The sequence below is a fragment of the Triplophysa dalaica genome, chromosome 12, assembly GCF_015846415.1.
Source record: "Triplophysa dalaica isolate WHDGS20190420 chromosome 12, ASM1584641v1, whole genome shotgun sequence".
Lineage (NCBI taxonomy): Eukaryota > Metazoa > Chordata > Actinopteri > Cypriniformes > Nemacheilidae > Triplophysa > Triplophysa dalaica.
In genome coordinates this window covers 16,194,361-16,217,997 of record NC_079553.1, presented here as the reverse complement: position 1 = coordinate 16,217,997, position 23,637 = coordinate 16,194,361, and the positions used below count along the sequence as shown (strand labels likewise).

The following is a 23,637-nucleotide window of genomic DNA, read 5'->3' as shown; positions in this document are numbered from 1 at the left end:
ACTTCTAGAAGGAAAATTCAGGCTTTTAGGTATGGAAAAAAGGCGCCAGTCTTATGTTAAGGCCAAATTCATTAACATAAGAGAAATGTACATTTTCATGTTTTAAATTGTGGAAATTAGGATTACTTAGTTAATTCATATTTGTTTGTCAAAAATATACTAAGAACAACCACTCCGAACCAGTTATGGTTATAAATTAATTATTGTTAATAATTTAATATTACGTTGGTATTTTCATACCTATTGTAAGTAATGTTATCGAATTCTGTGGCTCACCAGTTTTGAAACTTTTTAATATTGTGATGTGAGTCTAGCAATAACACGATTCCGGGCATCCGGTGTGGAAACTTAAAATTTTTAAACTAACTTGCGATCTGAGTGAACAAAGATTAGGAACACATAATTTTTTTTTTTACATTTTCTGTATATTATAAAACATTAAAGATGAAGTGAAGAAGCATTAAATAAGATGTGACAACTCTAAGGTCTTCTGTAGCGGTAACTTACCTAGGGATGAGTCACGAATCTTTAAAAAGCAATCTTTAAAAAAATCGCTGTGTTTTCACCCTTATTGTGTTAATGTAACCAAAGGGTGGCGCTGCCAATAACGACGCACCTTAAACCTAAAGGCTGTCAATCAAGAGACAGTAGAGCAAAACATTTTCTCACAACAATTGTTAACGAAGTTACGCACACTGTAGACCAGCGCAGCATAACGGATATAATAAATTGAGACTGTGTCAAAAATGAGTTCTGTCAAAAAATGGGTCCTTTAATAAAATGAATGAGAGTAAAGTGCAGTGCAAACTCTGCAATGCAAAGCTGGCTTATCATGGATCAACAACTACGATGAACAATCATTTGAGGGCGAAGCACCCCGCAGGTCCATCCACAGGTCAGCAACCAGTTGCTAGTTTTATGGTCAGACCAACCAATTTGGATGCCAGACGGGCGGAGCAAATCACGGCTTTAACTCATTCGCCGCCAGCCTTTTTTAAAAAAAAGTTGCCAGCCTACGCCCGCGTTTTTGACATTTTCGCCCAATTTTAATGGCTCACAGTAAATTTTCTGTAAAGAATATATGGACAAACAATATGTCAAATGAAAGAACAGAGTCTCAGCTTTTAAACAAAAGAAACCGTATTCTTCTATCTTCATATGCTCGTTTTTTATCACTCCGGTTTTTTATTTTTATCACTAAGGTTTCTTAACAAATGCATCACTTTGATTAAACAGCTGAGATAATTAACGTTTTTGTCAAAGATTCCACCCAGATTACACTCAGAACAATCATTAAAAACCGCCAAAACATATACGTTCTAGGTTCTGGGATTCTGTACTTTTTCCCAAAGGTGTGTAATAGTGCCACCTGCTATTACAAACAGTACAAACACTGATTGCCGTAATAACTCGTCTTTGGCGGGGAAGCGTTTTTTTATTTATTTACGAGATAACTCGTCAATGGCGGTGAAAGAGTTAATTACTAAGATGATCGCTAAGGATATGCTTCCGATCAGCTTTGTCGGAGTAGAGGGCTTTAAAAATCTTATGGAGTTCGTACAGCCCGAGTTTACTGAAAAACGATCACTGCCAGATTGGAGATCTTTTTCATGACAATAGAAATGGAAGCCTTTTGAGCTGTCAATTCATGAAATCGTTCCGGACTGTTAATAAATGCCGTCATTCGGTTAATATGTTTTAACGCGTTTTAAGTCTGGACTAAAATCTTTATGGCTTTATTATATTTCCCTTGATCAATCACACTGCTGTTTTTTAGTTGGTATAAATGTGCATGCTCATATATTACAAGGAAATGTCCTAGCATTATTAGAGGTTGATACTGATCGACGTACTGTTAAAAAGTGCCGTCATTTGGTTGTTAATATATTATTGTTTTAGCGCGTTATCTTAATGTATGGCTTGATGTAAGATTGCCTATTCCATGATAAATAAATCAGTGTGGATTTAAAGCGTAAATGGTCTCTCTCCGACCATGTGGGGGAGGGGTGCGAATTTAGAATAATTTTCGAAAAGTTCTCATCGATCTTCGAATTTTGTTTTGCTTTAAATGCCCATCCCTAGACTTAACCTTGGTGGAGACGCAGTTTTATTCTTATGAAAAATATGAATATTAGAATAGCATTTTTATATTCAAATAGTTATTATGGATCGAATATTCCAACATTCGTGCACATCCCTACTCCTAATTATCACCACCAACTGAATTGGCTCTATCTCTCTCTCCTCTCCTACTATGGCTGTTGTGAGGTGAGCGCACTGGAGCCACTGTACTGTGACTGACCATAATTTTTTATGTTTGAGCAAAAAGTTTGAGCAACTTATCCACGGAAAAGTAAACAATGTAAATATGAATGATGATAATAACAATGCTTCCTTACCTGATCAAATGCTGGGTAAATGTAATCAGCAAACTGAATCTCTGCAATAGCCGTGGCACCCGCAGCGGCCACACCTATACCAAATCCCACAATGCCCTGCTCGCACAATGGGGTGTTGAACACTCGGTCCTTACCTGAGGAGAACAGGGTAAATGTTAGCACATTCTGCCCACATATGAGAACTTACAGTAAACAGCAGGTGTGTGTTAAGCCTGCAATGATAATTAGAATGATAATAATAATTTGTAACATCAACAATCAAAACACTTGAAAAATATACTTTTCGCTTCAAACTATAAACTCCACTGTAATGTTTGTAATAATTAAATAATGTTGTAAATCAAAACAGGACAAATATACTGAAACTCACACGAAAACAAAGCCTGTTTTCCACTTCACCCTTGAATCCTGAAGAATAAGATGCTATATTTGAAGTATAAAGTTTTTTCCATTCATAGCCAACCATCTTATAACTCTCAATTAAACAATGGCCTAAATATTCATCTCTATTTTTTATTATTTAGGCAGAGTTGCTCTCCTATATAATAAGGCCGAACACAATTAACTACCTTATCCGATTGAAGTGCTATGTTAAGACTCGCCACATGGACTTGTATCACGGCCTGCTATGCAAATCTTGTTGTATGGATTAAAAAGGCTCGCCCTGCTCCCATGTTGCCAGAATAGGCGGGAACCTGATGACGAACGATTTGGTTTATACAAGAAGTTTAAAACTAAACTAACCGCGGTGGAGTTCAGAATACACCATTTATCTGTTGATTACTTGAGACTGCATGGAATCATTTCCCATATGTTAACAACAAGAATGACTGACGTTTTATGGGAAGTTATCTTTACATTGTGTTGTGAACATTATGTAAAGTGTCCTTAATACACAGTAAAATCATCATAAGAATGCATTAGAGGAGCCCTTTCGTTTTGCTTTAACACTATAAACAATAAAATATTGCACATATAATGCACATTTTCTGTTGGTTCAAATTAATTCACAGTACTAATTTGTTCTGGTGTATTGAGAGCTTAAACATTCTCTTTAATTAGCCCGTAAAGCTTCTCTATAGGCTTTGCCTCTTTTTAAATGACGAGCAGAACCAAACCACATGTGACTGAATGCATAGACAGGTAGTATTTTTAAACTATTTTAACATTTACATTTTCAAAATTTTAGCACGGTATTAACAAAAAAGTCTGCAGATTCCATATGACCCTGGTATTAAGCAGTGGTGGAAAGAGTACTGGAAATTTGTACTTAAGAACAAGTACTGTTACGTTGCTGAGATTGGATTCAATTACAAGTAAACGCACTGGTGTTTAAAAAGTAATTGAGTAAAAGTAAAAAATTACTCTTCTCAAAAACTACTCGGTGTACTAGTTACTTGTTACTTTTGAGGCGGTGTTATTTAATGAATTAAGAATAATTATTAATAATCAAATTTGGAGATTTACATTGAAAATAGCTACTTTTAATAAAAAACATATCTTTACCTTACTGATAAAGCATATAACTGGATAGAACTCAGACAAAATAAACATTCAATGCGTTGTTCGGTCTGTCAATAATGAGCTCAGATTTCCAGTTAAAACCATTTATGCACTTCCAAAACTGTTCCCAAATACTGCATGCAAAAATGCTTCTAGTAAAAAAAAAGTAGTATGGAGGGCTTTACTGGAAAATTATAAGGCACAGCTGCAACATGTAATTGTTGGAGGCTTAGGACAAAAACTCTGATAACATTGATAAGGTACCTTTCAACACTATGTTAACCTCAGCTATTATTAAAAAAGTAAGCTATCTTAATAGTTATTATTGTTGTCTTTGGTGTGGCCTCCATCCTTAACAGTAGGCTGTGGTTGTTTCAAACCAGTTTAACATAGACCAGTATAAAGTTAACAAGTGGATTGTTAATTGATTTGCGTCACAGTTCATGCAGGCTAGAATTCGCACGCACGTATATCCCAACTAACATGAGCTTGGCAGATAGATACTACTATCCCCATCCACCTAAAACTTTGACCATACGTAACTTTTCAAATAATTAAATAGCTCATTTATTGCAAATCATTGTGAAATATGCATATTGCGATATGCACATTTGCGATATTTCGATATATTGCACAGCCCTAATGCAAATACAAACAAAAACTGGTGGATTAGTGAGTAGAAAACACATGAAACTTTACCATTACTGTATGTACTAGGAAAATAAAATGCAAACAAGTTGGTATCATTCTAGGGCTGGATGAATATACCAAAAAGTAAGTAATGGTACATTCCGAACCTGTAACCGACGTAATTTTCCCATTCGTTTATTTCAATTATTTTCCCTTTAATATCCATGTTGACGGGTGCCACTACCTCACATTTTTCTTATCAGAGCAAAAGGGACTTAAAATATTACATTTTCTCTCGGTGTACACAAGTTGTAAGTTGTCTACTTTGACATCACATTGTTTTGGCGTTGTTATTTTGTGAAATAAAGAAAATAAACAGGGCACGTTATCAGCCGTCTCGGTCTCGCACTGGGACATACTGACAGGAAACGGAAGTGGCCGTTGTTGCATAGACAACAGAGAGGCCATTAACTGTCACACACATCAAAATAAAGCTCTTCTTTACATTTAAGTATTTATTCACTCATTGTTACATATGTGATGTTAACTCTATAGTTATATTTATTAATATAGTGACACATCAGTTATTTAACTAAACTCCGCCTATTTGCGGTGTGTTGTGGGTTTGAGCTGTTAGAGTGTGCATCATTTTTCACTTCGAATTTCTACCGGGAGTAGTAGACCAACCGGGAATCTATGAAATACTCTTTTCAACATATCAATTCTATTTTCAAATACTATTTAGGATAGATAGTATAAGAATTGGGACGCAGCATATCCGTTTCTTTCACGCGCCAGCTCTTTTGACTGCAGGACAGGATTCTCTAAGCAGGATCCTAGGGTCAGACAGATGATTTGCTGATTTGTGTTATATTTGTTCTTGTGCATAAATGATGCAGATGATGCAGATGATGGTATACTCACCATATTTATCTCTCAGTCCAACTGTGCATCGGAAAACCCCACCAAAAGCGACATCTTCACCAAAAATGACTAAAGGAGAAGGATATTTTTATATTACACCAGCTGAAACACTCAGTTTTCGGTTTTTGCCAGTAACATGCTCAAAGTAAAATGTTAAAGTTAAACATAAGCCAATCTGGAAGAAAGGAAGAAAGGAAGGAAATAAATAAATGTTTTTATCATACTTGATCATGTTAAAAAATGTTGAGGTCTCCTTTTGTCAATAAAAAAACTAATTATAATTTTTAAGCAGTGGGGCAAGGGTTTCACATCAGGTTCAATGTCAATGTTGCCAGACACTAACCGGTTATTTCATATTAAATGAACAAATTGCATATAAGACAAGAATTTTTTTGCAATGGGGATGATCTCAGAACTACAACAAATATGGCAGTCAGTTATTCACACAAAGCTACTCAATGACTTCAAGAGATGTGGAATAGAGCCGATGGGATGATTGCTTTTGATAACTTGACGGCACCTGGTCACCATTCACTTTCACTGCTGAAAGCCATATTTTGACCAGAAAAAAACCATGCTTAGAAAAGTCAAGTAAGAAGCAGGGTAGCATAAAAGACAGAATTTTCATATTTGAGGCGATCGACCTCTATAACCCTTCGTAATGTTTTGGTAGTGTATTACACACTTCATCACCAAGACAAATATGTTTTAATGATGTGGTATAAATCCGCCATGCATGCACATTATAACTATTCTACAGCAAGCGCGTGCTCTAATACGTGCTTGCTGCACAAATGGTGGCAAATGAAGTTATCCAAACCTAATAATTAAAATAATTTACCTAGAAAGAAACAGAACACACACAAAAGCAAAGAAACTTCCAGAAATACCTGCGGTGGGATCACTTGCTAGAGTATTGTCCAGTGCACTGGTAATTGCCTGGAAAAAATTCATCTTCTGTGTGGGCCCTGCAAATCAATAATTCATTGAGACATGGTGAGATAACGCAGTGAGACTCTTATCGCGCGATAAAAAAAATGTCGCCGTTAATCTATTCTCAAAGTTGGGTTGGGAGCTGGGTCTATACTACGCAAGCTATGATGACTTTCACCTTGATATTTTAGCGCGGATGTATACCACCTTAACTGCACTGCACGGGGCGAGAACGAGATTTTTCAACTCGCGTGATTCGTGTCATTCGCGGAAGCAGAAGCCGCCTCATCATCTTATAACCAGGGCTTCATTCCCGTCCTTAGCGCCGCCTCATCATCACATAACCAGGGCTTCATTCGCGTGATTCGCGCAGTAAGTAGGTCTATTGGCTCTTTGCATTAACATATAAATCACTCGCGCTTGACACACCATTCGCGTTCGGTCTGAACACAACATAACGTTACTGTGAAATTACCGCATCAAACGTGACGTGCTAACATGGATGCAGCTATGAAGCCGCCGGGTTTGCTTCAGGGAATATTAATTTTTAAGAAACTTCCCAATAGAAACATCGACAAGACTAAGGTTGTTTGCACCTTGTGCAATGCGGAATTGGTTTAAAAAAAACACTTTCTCTCAACGGGTAGTGGTCTAGCTTTAGTTGAAACCAGTAACTTTGTATTGAGATCTAAAGTATTATGGCTCCTGTATGACATATCGCTTGTTGCTCCCTCACTCTTTGTAAGTCGCTTTGGATAAAAGCGTCTGCTAAATGACTAAATGTAAATGTACTGTAGGAGCTCTTCCAGTCTCAAGTACCACCTAAACGCAAATCATCTCTTAGCTAATGCGGAAGTAAACACAAGTTCATCTTATTGAACATAATTTAATTTTCATCACCAATTATCATAGTAGAACAGCTTTCTCAAGCAGTTTGTGATGCATTTTGGAAACAGGAGATGAGCCCCTGGTCTAATGCGCCACCTGGCTTGAGAAACCCGTTCTCAAAGACTTACTTTTAGTCATTATTTGGGTATCACACATATTCTGAATGCCTTCGGCAGAATTCAAATGAGCCATTTTAATCTAGATTAAAAAAATTAATCTATGCCCACCACTACTTTGAGCACACATTCAGCAATCCTATAGCTCAGTGGTAAGAGCATGGCATTAGAAATCCCAACAGCCCAGGGATGGCAGACGCTATACATTTGAAAACAAATGTATAGTACAATGCAATGTAAGTTGCTTTGAATAACAGCGTCTGCCAAATGCTTAAATGTAGTATGTTTGCAGTGTTACTACAGTTGTACAGATTGAATTTGAATTCACTGTAGATACGTTAGGATAAAAGTATTTGACAATTTAGTAAATGTAAAAGTGTAATGGACAACTTTAAAACTGTCAATTGTTGTCAAACAATACACTCATGACATGATCATAGTCACAATGTCTCAGTGTAGTTTCAGTTACAGCATGTCTTGATGAAACTAAACAATAGAAGACGCATCAAAACACCTCTTAACATCATTACTCACGCACTTATTTTTTATATACTTTTTTTATTATACTTTCACTTCATTTGTTATCTCTAATGCTTATCTTTTATCTTCAAGCTGGTTAGATGCTGTTTACAGCTCTTTATATGTATTATATGTGTATGTAGGATATGTATTTCTGTGTGTGTGTGTGTGTGTGTGTGTGTGTGTGTGTGTGTGTGCGTGCGCGCGGCGCGCGTGCGTGCGTGCGTGCGTGCTAATGCATGTATGTATGTATTTATTTGTGTATGTGTATGCATATGTATATAAAGTTCACTTTGGTTTGCCACATTAATCCCCATATGTCCAATAGCATGATTTATAAATCATAAATGAAAGTGGCTAAAACAGATATGAATGTTATTATATGTTAATAATATGCCAGTGTTATAGATATGCAGTGTAAAATATAAACAAGGTCATTTACCATACTGAGTTGGGACAGGGTCAGGGTGATAAGTGAAGTGCGCTGCATGTCTTATCTGTGTTTTCGGCTTGGTTGTGCAGTCAGGGGACAGTTCCAGAAGAGTTACCCTCAAACTGCTTTGCAGGGCGCCGGATAAACCGCTGAATGACGACTTAACGCCTGAACTTCTCCTCCAGAAGAGCCGTGCAGCCGCCGCCATTGCTCTGAGATGCAAACAGGAAGAGCGATGAGACGTAACCACGCGCAAGGACAAAAGCGCTGCTCTGATTGGATAAACGCGTGGGAGGAGTTTTGATTGACACTATATCAGGGGCCCGTTTCAATAAGGAAGTTCAACCAACACCGAGTTAAAATCTGAACTCTGAGTTGATTTACTCAGAGAATCGCTACTCTGAGTTTTCAGTTTCAGAACAGCTGATTTGAGTTAGTTCAATCCACTCTGAGTAAGTTCACTCTAGGTTACGCGCGTTCAGCATGGCGATGAAAAGCCATTATCAATTGAGTGAAGATAGCACGATTCACCATGGCAACGGCACGTGACAAAAAGCGCTCTGTTCATTTCTCGCCAATCGAATTGAAGGTACTGTTACAAGCCTAAGGTGAATATTAAGAAAAAAAGAGCAACACAGCCGCAGCAGCAAAAGAAAGAGAGTTGGTATGGGAGAAAAGTGCTTCACTTGTTAATGCGCCAGTTTATATGTCAATCACTTTTATATTTATTTTGTTGAAACTGTGAAAATGTAAATTATATTTAACTCTCTCGCTCTCATGTAGGTGCTATCCTTTTGCAATAAAAAGATCTTGGCAGCAGCTGAATATGAAATATACGACGGCGTCGTAAAAAAAAAAACATTTCGAGAATAAAGTCGAAATGTTACGAGAATAAAGTCGAAATATAAAGTCAAAATGTTACGAGAATAAAGTCGAAATGTTACGAGAATAAAGTCGAAATGTTACGAGAATAAAGTCGTAATATTTTGAGAAAAATAACAGAATTTCTAGAAACAATGGATGTGGAGGATTTGGTTAAATCCTACTTTAGATTATGATTTAGCAATAAGGAAATTCTTTGTATTTTGGCGCATCATCACGGAGTTATAATTAGTAAAAGGACACTGCAGCCGTTATGTAGGAAACTGAATTTATTCAGACGAAAAAATCTGACATGAACTACGAATTAACTCACTGATTCAGATGACGTGCTCAAACATAACTTCAACTCTTAAACTACAACCTTCACGAAAATAAAATACGTATTACGACGAGTTTATTCTCGTAACATTTCGACTTTAATCTCGTAACATTTCGACTTTAATCTCGTAATCTTGAATTTATTTTATTTTTAAAGTGCCACTAAAACGCCGTCGTAGAAATACAATAACATCATTTATTCAGGAAACTTTAAAGAAATAAAATGGTCTTGCTAGTAAGATGCCTGATTGGGAAATGTTAAATATACTTCTTAAACTGGCCTTAAAAGTTAAGATAAAACGTCCAAACGGGGCCTCACAATTCTCTCCCGACATAAATATAATTCTCTGCGAATTAATGCAGCTTCCTCTTCTATGGGTTCCTAAATAAACGGACATGCCATTTTAAGTTCTGTGTGACTAAATTGAGCGCGATTAGGAACACGAATCAATAAACAAATGACGTATGTAATTTCAACACCGCTCGCTTTCACTTCGAAAAGGGGGAGGAGATTGTAACAAACCCTAGGTTTGCGGAATAAAACCTGCTCCCGACCAGGTTAGGTTCACGGAGTAGGTTACTCTGGTTACTCACTCGGAGTATAAAATACCTCGATTTCTGAAATGGGCTTGACTTACTCCGTGGTCGCGGGTTTGACATACCTCGCGTTCTGAAACCAAAAACCCTGAGTATTCCGTTTTCTGGGGTTGACTTACTCTGAGTTTGCACTTACCCTGCTTTCTGAAACGGGCCCCAGGTGGTTATGGCCCCTCATTTGTTGTTTATCTGTATTTGAATTGACCTATTTCTTAGGTCCGAAACAGTCTACAAAGAATTGTACAAACACGCAACGAACAAAAGCATTAAAATACCAAAGAAATATAGTCGACGTTAAACTGTACGATTAAATAAATGTTTGACATGGTTTACCTTTTTATAAGCATAATATTTTAAAATCATCAAACGGAGAGAAGAGGATTCCTACATAACTCTCTCAATGCGCAGTACTCTGTACTTTTTTTTGAATTTTAATGTAATTGGGTTACGTTGATGTTATTTTAGGAATACACCAGAAAAGCTGTTTCGTTGGGTGCATTAATAGTGTTGCTATAAATGTTTGGTCCCCATGTCCCTTGAAAATGCTAAAATCTTCTCAAATATAAAAATGAAAAAAATAACTTTTCAAACGGTTTTTAATATTTTGCTTTTGTTGATAATCTATGTATAGTTTGTTTTTTTGCCATCACTTTCTATCCAAGTTTGTATTTTTTTTACCATATAGTACGTTTACTGTGGAAGGTATTATTTTCTGTATGTATAAATAAATGGATAGTGAAAAGCACAGTGCAGAGAATGCAATATCTCACAATACAATGTACAGAATACAGAAAAAAAGATTTTAATTTCCAAGATAACAGAACATCATTTGCATAATCATGTTGCAAAAGCCTAACGTACATACATTTAGATTTTTGCATCATCGTAACATTTATGGAACTATTATTTTCCTGTAAAACTAGCTTAATTTTAATATTATAAGTATGTTTTATTTGAAGTCAAATGTGCCCCGTGCATTTATTAGTTAAAATGCACCCTTGGTAGGTCAGTAGGTACAGTAGCTTCCAAGGTTTTGATCGTGACTGAAACAGCAGTGTAAAGTTGGTTTATCGCATGCCAGATGTCATTTTGGAATATGACAGATTACCTACCAAAACGGCTACAACAGTACAAGGACAATGTTTATAAAATTACAAACAAATACAACATTTGAAATATACCTCAAAAGGTACGTTTATTTGTTATACACATTTTTTAGACTGTAGCATTACAGAATTTAATATTAATGCAGTCAAATAAAAACAGAAGCCGTTAGGGAGAAAACTAAAACCTTGATACACCTATAAAAAGGTGGTAAGCGTGATGTTAATTAGTGATACAAGAAGCTCAGAAACAAAACATTTGACTTAGTTGCTTCGAAGCCTTTAAATGAAGAATAGTGGTTTTGAGTTCTGGATATCTCCAAGTGCCGTGAAAAAATGACCCCCAGACCATCCTATTTATTTCCAGCCTGACTCGATGTTTTCACACATTCAGAAACATCTAATTTCTGTCCACTGTTGCACATCTTGGCCAGGTTCTGAAGTCGAGAAAGATATGGTTAATATGAATGAAAATGAACAGTTTTTTACTAAATGTCCAACAATACAATAAAAGAAAGTTGCATTATAATGGTTAATCACTGAAAGTTGAAATGAGAAGCACTTACACTAGCAGCTCTGGCGATACTGTTGGGAGACTGAAGAGCTGCCAGCTCATTGAGGATTCTCTTCAAATCACTGTTACACGGTTCTGCTGGCAAACAGAGGGGGATTCATCATTTTAATGCTCAAAATACAACCAGAATTCGCTAAGGGATCAATGTTTGTGATACATGAGGATTATTCAAGTTTTCCTTTAGTGTAGCACATACCTGACTGTGGCTGTCGTTGCAACTGCAGGTACGGATGATCGAGGAGCTCTGCAATAGAAATCCTTTCTCTAGGATTACGGACTAAACACCTCTAAAAAAGACAACGGATTGATGTTAGGCACAGCACAATAAACTGTCCATAAATGAATGTTCAGCACAGGAAAATATTCACACACCTTGACCACATCAAGCAAGTCCTTTTCTGGAATATCAGGGAAGTCGATCTCATGGGACGGGTCTATGATGGCATGGATTTTGGTGATCTGATTGGTGATGTTCTGGAACGGAGTCTTTCCATAAGTCATATAATAGAGGATACATCCCAGTGACCACACATCTCCTTTAGGACTGATCTGTAGACAGCAGAATTTGTTTTTGTAATCATGCTACAATCTATGATTAAAATGTAACTAACAGCATTGATACTGTCATCCATCTCACCTTTGACCCTGGCCTTCCATTCGAGGAAGTGTCTTTTATGGCTTCCGGTGGCATGTAGTTTAGTGTCCCCACCTGAAGCACAATGAAAGAACAAGTATAAAATCAATTCATAACACAGTCCAGAAATGTAAATCTACATGACAGTTCTGTTCTGACCTGCGAGTCCTTCATGATGCTAGTCATATCTGGTTGAATGCGGTTGGCGATTCCAAAATCGATCAGCTTAAGAGAGGCATCAACTATTACAAAATTTGCTGGCTTTAAATCACTGTGGACGATACCTTAAAATAATACAAAAAAGAGCTGTGAATAAATAAGTTAGTGGTGACTTGCCCATTAAACTCACCAGCGTGATGCTACATCATTGTGGATGGTTGCTATCTAGTTACTAAGGTATTTCTGAGGGCATTTTAGCACATTGCTATGCAGTTTAAATCTTGTTTTGGGGGATTACAAACAAACACAACTACACTAAAGTCTCTATAGACCACTTTAAATTATAGATCATTTAAAAAAATATTTTTTTACTTAACACATAGGATTAAATCTTAAAGCCATTTGATTTAACATTTTGATTCGGTTAAAATGTTCTGTTGCTTGTATTCTGTTCAAATGTTGGTGTCACACCAGGCCTTTTGTAAAACAATATAGGCCTACATTACTCTTCAACAATAATAAATAATAATTGGTAATACCTGTAGCACAAACAGTGCAGGGTTTGTGACTGAGATGAATACATAGGAAAAGTAATACTGACCACTATAAGCACCACTAAGATTTATTTCTTGTCATTCTAATCTTTTCCACAATAATGATGCTAAATCCATGATATTTCACTCTGTAAGGATTAGAAAGTAGAGAGGAAGTTACCATGTTTGTGGATAGTGTGCACAGCCTCCAGCATATTCCTCCAGTAACATTTTCTATCCAGTGGGTTGACAGATTTCCGGTTGCGAAGCCAGGTGTTGAGGTCGAGGTGGCCACACTCCATGAGCATATAAATATAACTGCTGGTGATTTCACTTCAATCAGACAGAAACAGCTCATCAGGTACAGTGAGGGAAATAATTACAGTGTTCTTACACCTTTTATAATGTCAAATTCCAGCACTTTTCCAGTATGTTCAATGTGTGTTTTCATGCTTTTCCAGTATAAATGCTTAATCACAAAAAGTGATGACATTGTGCTAAAAGTATCCTAAAATGACATTCCCAACTTAAATTGTTGACTGTCTTAAATAGGCCTACATTTTACATGCTTCCCAAAAATTGACTATCATTTGCAAGAGCTTGCAGAGCCTGAATTTAGTGTTTTTTGCTGGTTTCAGTCCATGTGTAAATAGCAAATGCATTTCCGCCCATTGGTGTACTTGTTTTAGAGCATACTCCAATGTAAATTTAATCAATAATAATATTCACAACTGATGATGCCATAATCATGCAGCCCTATATTGCGGTAAAAAACTTATTTGTTTAAGATAAGAAGGAAAACACTGAAAGGGAACAAATGTGTGCGATTTCCCGTGTTCAAAATTGATGAGACCAATATATTTTTTATTATTTGACCCAAGATTAAGCAAATTTCTTGCATTATTAAAGTCAAAATTATTTAAATTATGAACCATCCCCACAATCCCCCTCTGAACAATTATTACGTGGCTCAAAAGAGTTCACTCCCCATGGAGAAAAATTTCCTTTTTGCAAACTTTGGACAAGGTTATTTGATAATTTGGTCTTCGTTTGAACCATAAATAGTTTTTGTTTACAATCCTCCCATGTTGTCTGTTCCATCTGAAGAATTCAGATGCAAACCCCTGAAAAGTGCGTAAGATGACTTTCGTTTAAACAAGCATTTATTATCAAGCTTCTCCATTTCATTTTACTTCCAGCACGGACATTTCAGACCGGGGCAGTGTGTGGTTTTCAGTGGGTTTAGAAGCAACTTTATTTTAAGTAGGCTAACGTGTACTATGTGTGGAAAGCATTCACATAACATCATAATCTATATTTTGATGGAGATTGCTTTTAGAGGGTTTCGCATCTGAACTCCTCGTAGCCGCCAGCCATGTGCGCAGAATCATAGCATCAAAATCTAGTAGAATGTTTTTAATGCGAACGGCAAACGCAATAAGAAATGTTCAGTTAATTTATCTAAAATGTGAACTTTTGTAACATAGTGATCTTATATGAAACCAAGCAATTAAAATTTCAAGCAGTATCAAAAGCCCTTGTCACAAATCCAAGCATTTTTTAAACCTTGAAAGCACCACATTAAAGATCAATAATTTTTCAGGATTTCCAGCACCCGTATGAACCCTGTAATTATTTGATCCCCTGCTGATTTTTAACTGCTTACAAAGAAATGAAGGGTCTATCAATTTTATGGTAGGTTTATTTTAACTGATAGAAACCGAACATCATCCAAAACGATCAGGGAGAAAATATATAAAGGTTATAAATTGATTTGCATTTCAGACAGTGAAATAAGTATTTGATCCCCTACCAACCAGAAAGAATTCTGGCTCCAAAGATTGGAAAGTACTCCTAAGTCAACTTGTTATGTATATAAAAGATGCCTGCCAACAGAATCTGTATCTTCCATTTCTCCCTCTCCACCACCATGGTCAAGACCAAATAGGTTGCAATAGATGTCAGGGACAAGATTGTGAACCTGCCCAAACCTTGAATAGGCTACAGACATAAGCATGGTGATAAGGAGACATTTCATTACATTTAGTCATTTGGCAGACGCTTTTATCCAAAGCGACTTACAGTGCACTTATTTCAGGGACAATCCCCCTGGAGCAGCATGGAGTAAAGTGTCTTGCTCAAGGACACACTGGTGGTGGCTGCTGGGATCGAACCAGCAACCTTTGATTTGCCAGTTCAGTGGTTTAACCCACTAGACCACCATCTCACAATTGTTGGTGTGATTTTTTGGAAATAGAAGAAATACTAAATAACTTTCAATTGCCCTTGGTCTGGAGCTCCCTGCAAGATTTCCCCAATGGTGTTAAGATGATCATGAGAAAGGTTAAAGATCATCCCAGAACTACACGGAAGAAGCTTGTTAATGATTTCAAGATAGTTGGGACCACAGTTAGCAAGCAAACCATTGGTAGCCACACAATATTGAAATCCTGAAGCACCCGCATGGTCCTCCTCCCCAAGAAGGCTCATCTGAAGTTTGACAATGAATATCAAGATGATTCAGAAAAGGTTTTGAGAAAGTGATGAGAGATCAAAATGAACTTATGTTTTTGGAGGGAGAGAAATGCTGACTACGACCACAAGAAAAAACATCCCTACAAAGAAGCACAGTGTTGGAAACATTATGCTTTAGGGATTTTTCTCTGCTACGGGTACAGGATGACTTCACCGCACTGAGGGGCTGAGGGACAGCCTGTGAACCGTAAAATCGTGGACGAGAACCTCCTCCCCTTAACTAGATCACTGAAGATGGGTCGTGGATGTAACTTTAACATGACAAAGTCTCAAAACATATTGCCAAGACAACCAAAGAGTGGTTTAAGGAGAAGCACATTAAATGTGCTAGCCAGTCTCTAGACCCTAGTCCTAGAAAATCTGTGAAGGGGGCTAAAACTCCTATTTTCTGAGCGACAGCCAAGAAACCATAAATGATTGACAGAGGAATGGACTAACATATATTCTGACAAATGTGCCAACCTGGTGACCAACTATCAGAAATGTTTTACCTCTTGGCACACAAGGGTTTCTCAACCGAGTACAAAGTTATGTTTTGCTAGTGTATGAAATACTTATTTCACTGACTGAAATGCAAATCAATTTATAACATTCATATAACGTTTTTCTCATGATTTTTTTGTAGTTTGTTTCTATCAGTTAAAATAAACCTACTAGACCCTTCATTTCTTTGTAAGCAGGCAAACTTACAAAATCAGCATGTGATTAAATAGTTATTTCCCTCATTGTACATTTAGAGATGGTAAACTGAGTACACCCCAGTTAAGACGGTGAGATCACTTATGGAAAAACTTACTAGTCATAGAGTTTGATGATCTGGTCACTGTACTGTTGAAGATGATTCAGATGCTCGATCTCATTCTTGTAGCTTTCCACTGCCTGTGCATCAGCCTCCTCTAGATTCACATATTTCAGAGCATATGTATGCTTCTTTTGGTCAAATACCTGATAGACCTGAAAATAAACAGAAGTTCTGTTACCCGGTGGTGGTTTGCATGAAATGAAAAAAGTTCAGTTTATTTTTCCATACCTTACTGGATCCACCCCGGCCGATCATCTTGAAAATGAAGAACTGTTTGCCCTTGATTGTGATGGTTTCATTTGAGAAAGCTGAAGCAGACGGCTGAAAGCAAAAGATCACAGAGTTAAAGAATTTTGAGTGAAAAGTATAAAAAAGTAGCACTCAAATCTATATCCATCAACATATTTAGCCAACTACCCTGTCCATTAACAAAGCCTGAGTTTTGACAAATTTTACAAGGGGTGTGAAGGTACGCACATTTGTACGGAACCGTCACAAGCTGTCAAGGGGAAAATTACAAAATGAAGTCACCATTCCTATGCCCTACCCTTCGAAGGGCAGAGCCCTTGGAGTTTAGACTGTGGTGTGAACAAGGCATTTGCGTGCCATTATGTAGACGTTTGGAATGCACTTGGCAAAGGAAGCAACGTAATTTCCTCATCTTCAGCTGGCATGTTCCTATTACAACAAAGCATTGTGTCCGTCGGCAGATGTTGCTGTTTTTAGGGCAAAACAATCATAAAACCTAACTTTTTGCAAATAAACATACATTTTATAGTTTAAAACAGTTAGGTTTTATGCCTAAGTTTTGCCCTTAAAACAGCTACACAATGCTTCGTTGTCGCAGGAACATGCCAGCTGAAGATAATGAGGAAATGGCGTTGTGAAATTCCAAAATGTCTACATGATGCACGCAGATGATTTGTTCACTCCAAAGTCAAAACTCTGAGGACTCTAACCTTCGAAGTGAGTAGGGCAGTGGTTCTCAACTCTGGCCGTGAGATCCATTTTCTTGCTGAGTTTAGCACCAAATATGATATAAAACACCTGAACAAGCTAATCAGCTTCTTTAGGAAAAAATGCGTTCAATTTAATTTTCTCAGAGTTGGTGCTAAACTCGGCAAGAAAATGGATCTCGCGGGACAGAGTTGCGAACCACTGGAGTAGGGTATAGGAATGATGACTATATTTTGAACGTTGCATGTTACGGTTCAGTACGAATACACTTTTACATTGTTAAATTTTACACATGACGAATGTATCGCCCACCCTTAATCAAGGATACCAATTGATGAGCATGATAAACTGGACAATCGAGCCTGTTTACCTGAGATGACTGCTGAATGTAGGACACTTGCCTCTGAGGAGTGCACGGCAATTGTGTGTAACCCATTTTCTGAGCCGTAGATGGAACAGTAACAATCACTGGCCTCTGCTTAACCACAGGAGTAATAAAACTGCAGAACAACAGAGGGAAAGTTAAGTTAACATTACCAAAGAAAGCATGACTTTGGCTGCATGTGATCTGCATTACTTGTTTGCATTTGGGTCTTTGTTGTTGGGCGTCTGACAGCTTAGAGTCGAGTGTATTCGAGGCAGGGGTGTTCTTGTGGCGTGAAACATGGAAACAGCGCCTGCTGGAGGCTTGTGGTCCTAAATAGAGAAAAGAACACATTTGTGTTGAACCTATTTCAGCCAAACCTATCTGCCCCAAAGTGAAAACATGAAATGGGAACAGCCAAACTTTGATCAGACCTCTGGAGATGCATGTCTGTTTATGAGAGCAGGAATCTTCCACTCTGATGAAGGCTCTTTGGCAGGGGGCTTTTCATGAACCATAATTGGATCTACCTCTTCATTTTTGGTTCTGGCTGCTGCTGCAGTTTCTGCAAAACAGAAATAATTTTGCATCTGTTTTGAAGAAAAAACTTCAAGTTCAAACACATTAATACCTTACAGAGGCCTTTGCTTACAAATACTTTAAAATAAGGTTGTTTTTGTTAACAGTAGTAAATTGATTAACTAACATGCATTAACAATGAGGAATAGAGTTTTCCGTATTTAATGATCCTTATTAATGTTGTTAAGGTCAATACAAATTACTCATTTAAGTTTATGGTGCATTAAGCAAATTCTGAAATGGACATGAACAAAGATGACTAAAAGCTTTAGAATACTGTTCATTGTTAGTTCATGCTAGCTAATGCATTAACTAATTGTTAACAAATTTAATGTTATGGTATAGTGTTACCCAGTTTGTGTTAGTTTATGGTGCCAAATAACTGTAAAAAGCTAGTGGCTAAAGCATCTGCTGAATTTCTAATGAAGACCAACTGTAACTTTCAGAATTCAAAAGGACCATTTACCTTAACTAAGTTGCAAAAATGAACACATAATGTGGTTCACACAGAGGGACCCCAATGTCAGAAATGAGACGAATTTTGCTTTGAAATTCCATTCTATTATAGCAGATATACTGTATATAGTACAATTTTAAGGACTCTTAATACTTATGTGGACTTCCTGAGGTAAAAATCCCCTTTTAACAGGAACTAGGGCTTAAAATTAAAATCAGACATACCAGGATTGCACTCTTGATCCTCAGCAGAAAGCAGTCGAGTTTTGCCAGACTTTAGAAACCTGATGGCAGCGTGGAGGAGATCAGCTGGCTGTGCGTTCGAGCTCAGAGCTTTCTGAAGAATCATACTGCTCTTCCTAAAATTGCCTGAGATTTACAACACATTTTATAGAGACATTGATTTTTACATCTGTTTTCCATATCATGTGAACAAACGGTGCATTACCTTGTGACAGCTCAAACTGAGCATGTGCGACATGCACAAAAGCAAAAACTTTACAGTGTGATCTGGCAATATTGAAATGATCTTGAGCTTCCTCTGAATCCTCAATTCTTCAAAAGGGGGAAAAGTTATTATTCGTTAAGACGTTGTGTGGTGAAATAGTATCATGTGTTTTTGTTAAGTTTATATGTGCTTACCCCTTCAGCTCTGCGAAACGCAAAAGCATTCGGGCATAACATTCAAGCTTGTTATGCTTCGCCAGGGGAAATTTGGCAAACACTTTTGCGTAACAGTCCAAGAGTCTGGATAAAAAAGCTGGGTCAGACTGAGGATCTCCTTTCATTTCAAGGTTTCTTAGGAATTTTTCACAGTCTGTAGGAGAGTTTGATCCAATGAACTGGTTTATATCTATGGTGTCTATAAAAAAAACACAAGTTTGAAGAAATAACATCATAGAAAACAGCGCTTTTGCAATCATACAAATCATAGTTCACCATCTAACAGTATAATTTCACTCTGAAATATGTGTATAGTCAAATGTTAGTAGGCTGGTAATCATTGTATGAAAAAGAGTAGACTGAACTAAACTCTATTTCATAGATGATAGTCAGGAAAATCTCATTCTTATATAATTACCTTCCATTCTAGAACTCCCTTTTCTTTCTTGTAAGACTTCTGTTATTGTGCCCACTTCATCGATCTCTCCTCTATGATGATCTGGACTAATCACAGGAGGCTGCACACAAAAGAGAACATCTCAGTACTGTATGAACATACTGGATGTTTATATAGCGCTAAATGTGACACCAGTACAGCCATATATGAGGGTCACATATAAAGACACATTGTAGCCTACATGGGATTGCTGCCCTTCTGGAAAACAGCCAGTAACCTTTAATTTATGTCACATGTTCACTACATTCTACTGCTAGTAAGAGATATAAGGGCTGAGAAGGATCAATACTATTTTTGTTCTGTGTTTGCAGGAAGAAATTGTTCATACATTTCAACTTTCTGGAAAACATTAGCATACATACAGGCAAAATATATTCAACAAATGTTTATTTTTAATGCGTCTTTAACATTACTCGTAACTTCAATCACTGAATATTTCATTAGGCAAGCTGACTCTCATACCTTGAGGTTTAAACTGTAGGAGTCTCCATCTGGAGTCCCTTTTTTTGAGGGACACAACAGAAATGTGGACCTGACATTCGAACATTGTATTTGTCTGTTTAAAGAAATTGCATTTTATATGTTAGATCAAAGAAACTTATAAAAGTGACACCAACACATTGCATTAACAAATTTCAAGTAAATTCATAATTAAATCTGTTAAATGTTCAATTCTGTGGATTAGTCAAAGGTAACCATTATTACATTTACGCATTTGGCAGACGCTTTTATCCAAAGCGATTTACATTGCATAATACTACACATATGTGCAATTCCTGGGATTGTACCCATGACCTATTTCATCCTTTTTTAATACATACCCGTATTTGGAATAATTTCAAGAAAAAAATCTTCATGTGCATTATATCTTCTATACATCATAGCTCTTAGTACTGTATGAACTCAGAGGACACACCTGGAGAAGCTGCTGCTGAAGGAGGAAGCTTCCGGCTTCTGAACGTTTTCAGAGTCACTGCTCTCATTTTCAGGTATGGACAGAGGACCCATGGGTAATCTTTCTCCCTGTATGAGAAAGCATACATTAATACATTAGTTTCAACTTTATTTCAAATCTTTTCGCTGACTTCACTCATCTTGCTACTCACCAAGACATTTCTTCTTTGTTGTGAACCCGATCTCCAAACTGGCATATTCTCCTCCTGTGGACTAAACTTTTGATCATTCCTGAAATTCAAAATAAGCTGTTACATAGACAATTTAAACACCAACTGTTATTTGCAATATTGTTATTTTAATCAGAGGAATATCAAGATTGCATTTATATGAAGAGCTGAGCACCTGTATACACTTTTTTACATAAACGTTTTACCATATGAAAAAGCCAACTAGTTTAAAAAAAATTATAATGTTGCTGACAAATCTTAAATTGGACAAAAATATATATTAGGAATATTCCTAATACCCCTGAGCACAGCTGGCCTGCAGGTCACATGTTTCATTTGATCTTCTGGAGCTCCTTTCATGGGCAGACACTAAAAATACAATAACAGTCAGATGTTTAAAAGACTAACAGTAAAGTGGTTACAGCATTTATAAAGAGATGTTTTATTTCTTATGATAATGCCTTTCACATTTTAAAATGTATTTATAGTGTATTTTGAATTTACTGGATATATTCTCTTTGTCTTCATTGGAAATGAGCTGGCGTTTGCCTGAATTTAGATTCCGAACAGCAGCTTCGAGAAGGCACCTGGGCTTCGAGTTCATTTCAAGGGCCTTCTGAAGAATTGAACTACACTTCTTAACGTTGCCTGGTGAGAAATCACATGACATAGGAACAACGAATAAATAATTAGTAAACATTTCTGAAAAATGTCCTGAGCAAATTCTGTTTTAGTCACTGTGAATTAACTTCGGCTTCAGAAATGGAGTTTATATAAGAACCTACTGCTTACCTTGTAAAAGCTCAAACTGAGCGTAAGCTATGTGGACAAAAGCAAAATCCTTGCAGTGGGACCTTGCAATATCAAAACTAGCCTGTGCTTCATTCACATCTTGGATGCTGTTGAAAGGCAGTGAACAATTGTGTTGATTTAAAGAAATATATCATGTTTGACCACATCTGTCAAGCAACAAACCAATTCATTGAGCTGCCACTGTATACAAGACCATTTTGTGAAGTGAATGGCATTCATGAATATACACAGTATTATTATTTCCGGGTGAACTGTTGCATCAGTGACACAGGGATTAAGATTTAAGGAATACACATGGACATGGTGAATTACAATCACAAACTGCTTACGCTTTTAACTCTGCAAATCTGACCAGCATTTTAGCATAACTCTCATTCTGACTGTACTTTCCCAATGGCATGCTGGAAAATACACGCGTGTAGCAGTCGATAAGCTTGGTGAGCAGGCTGGCATCAGTTTGGAGGTTGCCTTTTTTCTCCAGATTGGTCAGAAATGTCCGGCAGGTGTCAGGGGAATTTGAACTGATGGCCTGGTTAATGTAATCTGTGTCATCTGTATAAAAAGACGTGTGGTTGATTTGGACAAAATATTATCTTAAAACCATTTGATGAAATTAACTACAAAAATCATTTTGTTGAATGAACTATACAAATGATTTGATGACAACTGAACTTTTATCAAATATTTTCAGGTTTCTTGTGAGTATGGGGAGACTAAAAAACATTTATATTTATTACACAAATACAGATTTTATTACCATCATTAAATAACTGCTTCATCTTTGCCAGCCTTTGACACAGCATGGCGATCTGCATCTGTCGCTCTGTGCTCTCTTCTTCATCCATCTTTATACACTGCAGACACAACATATCACACATCAATACAACACAATGACAACATTATCTGTGATCTATGTATGCATCCAATATATAACCTCCGATATATCACAAATCACAGATCAGTACAACACAACCCATAACCTCAAAGTTTAAACCTTTAAACAAGTCTAAAACGTTCACTTTCAATCATTCTGTGACTGTTCGATATACAGATACATCGTGATCGGGCGAGACTACGTTACAAGGCTAGAATCACACTACAACAGAACAGAACAGCTAAATGATGTCCTCATGTCAGCAACAAACCAGATCTTCACGTACGTATGTGCACAGTAAGCATTTTAGATTATATAAGGAGTTGTTTAAGTTCCACACTTACATTAAGACGGACAATAGAGACGAGTATAACTCTGAATGTTTTTTTTCACAACCGTTTCAAAATCCGCAACTTCCCCGAAAGCGCGCGATTCTATTGGTCATTTCGTATCTACGGAGCCGCCCAGCGATCACGTGATCTCTCAGCATTTTAGGGGCGGGGGTTGTCTGGCTAGTACGGCTTCAAGCGGCGCTGTCGCTACCCGATACGTCCCGGAAACACGATTTGTTCCGATGCATGCGCGAAAGTGCGTCTACTTCCGGCCAAAACAATTTACGGCAGTTAAAAAAAAAGTAGTTTGACACAACTCGTTCCATACCGGAAATCATTTTTAATAAACTCTAAATTGAAAATTGCACATAACATCAAAAGACATTAAACAAATTACAATTTGTAATGGTTGAGATGTACTGAACGAGGGATAGGCTACACTACCCTTTTAAGAGAGGAAAATTATTGTCTTTTATTATTAATTTTGATACTTTTTATTTTATTTTTGAATATCAATGAAAATACAATTTAAAAAA

General features: G+C 37.0%; 2 protein-coding genes across 3 annotated transcripts in view; both read right to left on the bottom strand.

Annotated features, from left to right (window-relative positions):
- bckdhb (branched chain keto acid dehydrogenase E1 subunit beta) overlaps positions 1-8,589 on the bottom strand; it is a 95,135-nt gene extending 86,546 nt beyond the window's left edge. The window contains exons 1-4 of the mRNA XM_056761704.1: positions 8,355-8,589; positions 6,347-6,424; positions 5,457-5,525; positions 2,400-2,533 (exon numbers count right to left, since the gene is read on the bottom strand). Coding sequence (XP_056617682.1) covers positions 2,400-2,533; positions 5,457-5,525; positions 6,347-6,424; positions 8,355-8,553 — 480 coding nt within the window. The 5' untranslated portion in view covers positions 8,554-8,589. The remainder of the gene's footprint in view (positions 1-2,399; positions 2,534-5,456; positions 5,526-6,346; positions 6,425-8,354) is intronic.
- Positions 8,590-10,921: 2,332 nt separating this feature from the next.
- On the bottom strand, positions 10,922-23,254 carry ttk (ttk protein kinase). Of its 2 annotated transcripts, none has more exons than XM_056762489.1 (25): positions 23,114-23,254; positions 22,653-22,749; positions 22,225-22,447; positions 21,875-21,981; positions 21,587-21,730; positions 21,382-21,451; positions 21,065-21,143; positions 20,875-20,981; positions 20,421-20,514; positions 19,920-20,019; positions 19,481-19,700; positions 19,287-19,393; positions 19,064-19,207; positions 18,238-18,368; positions 18,017-18,135; positions 17,810-17,939; positions 16,711-16,803; positions 16,477-16,634; positions 13,327-13,478; positions 12,613-12,737; positions 12,457-12,528; positions 12,192-12,368; positions 12,016-12,106; positions 11,812-11,897; positions 10,922-11,682 (listed from the first exon to the last, which is right to left on the bottom strand). In XM_056762489.1, the coding sequence occupies exons 2-25, from the start codon at positions 22,738-22,740 to the stop codon at positions 11,599-11,601; spliced, it is 2,901 nt and encodes a 966-aa protein (XP_056618467.1). In that variant the 5' UTR covers positions 22,741-22,749; positions 23,114-23,254; the 3' UTR covers positions 10,922-11,598. The 2 variants fall into 2 exon arrangements, with proteins under 2 accessions (XP_056618467.1, XP_056618468.1); XM_056762490.1 differs by having other exon boundaries at positions 11,812-11,894.
- Between the last annotated feature and the right edge of the window lie 383 nt (positions 23,255-23,637).

Excerpts from the sequence above, each read along its gene's own strand:
- ttk (XM_056762489.1), bottom strand. The coding sequence starts at position 22,740 with ATGGATGAAGAAGAGAGCACAGAGCGACAGATGCAGATCGCCATGCTG. Across the intron at positions 20,020-20,420 it reads CCTACAGTTTAAACCTCAAG|CCTCCTGTGATTAGTCCAGA; the intron begins GTATGAGAGTCA and ends TTTTGTGTGCAG. Across the intron at positions 12,107-12,191 it reads ACTTGCTTGATGTGGTCAAG|AGGTGTTTAGTCCGTAATCC; the intron begins GTGTGTGAATAT and ends TGTCTTTTTTAG.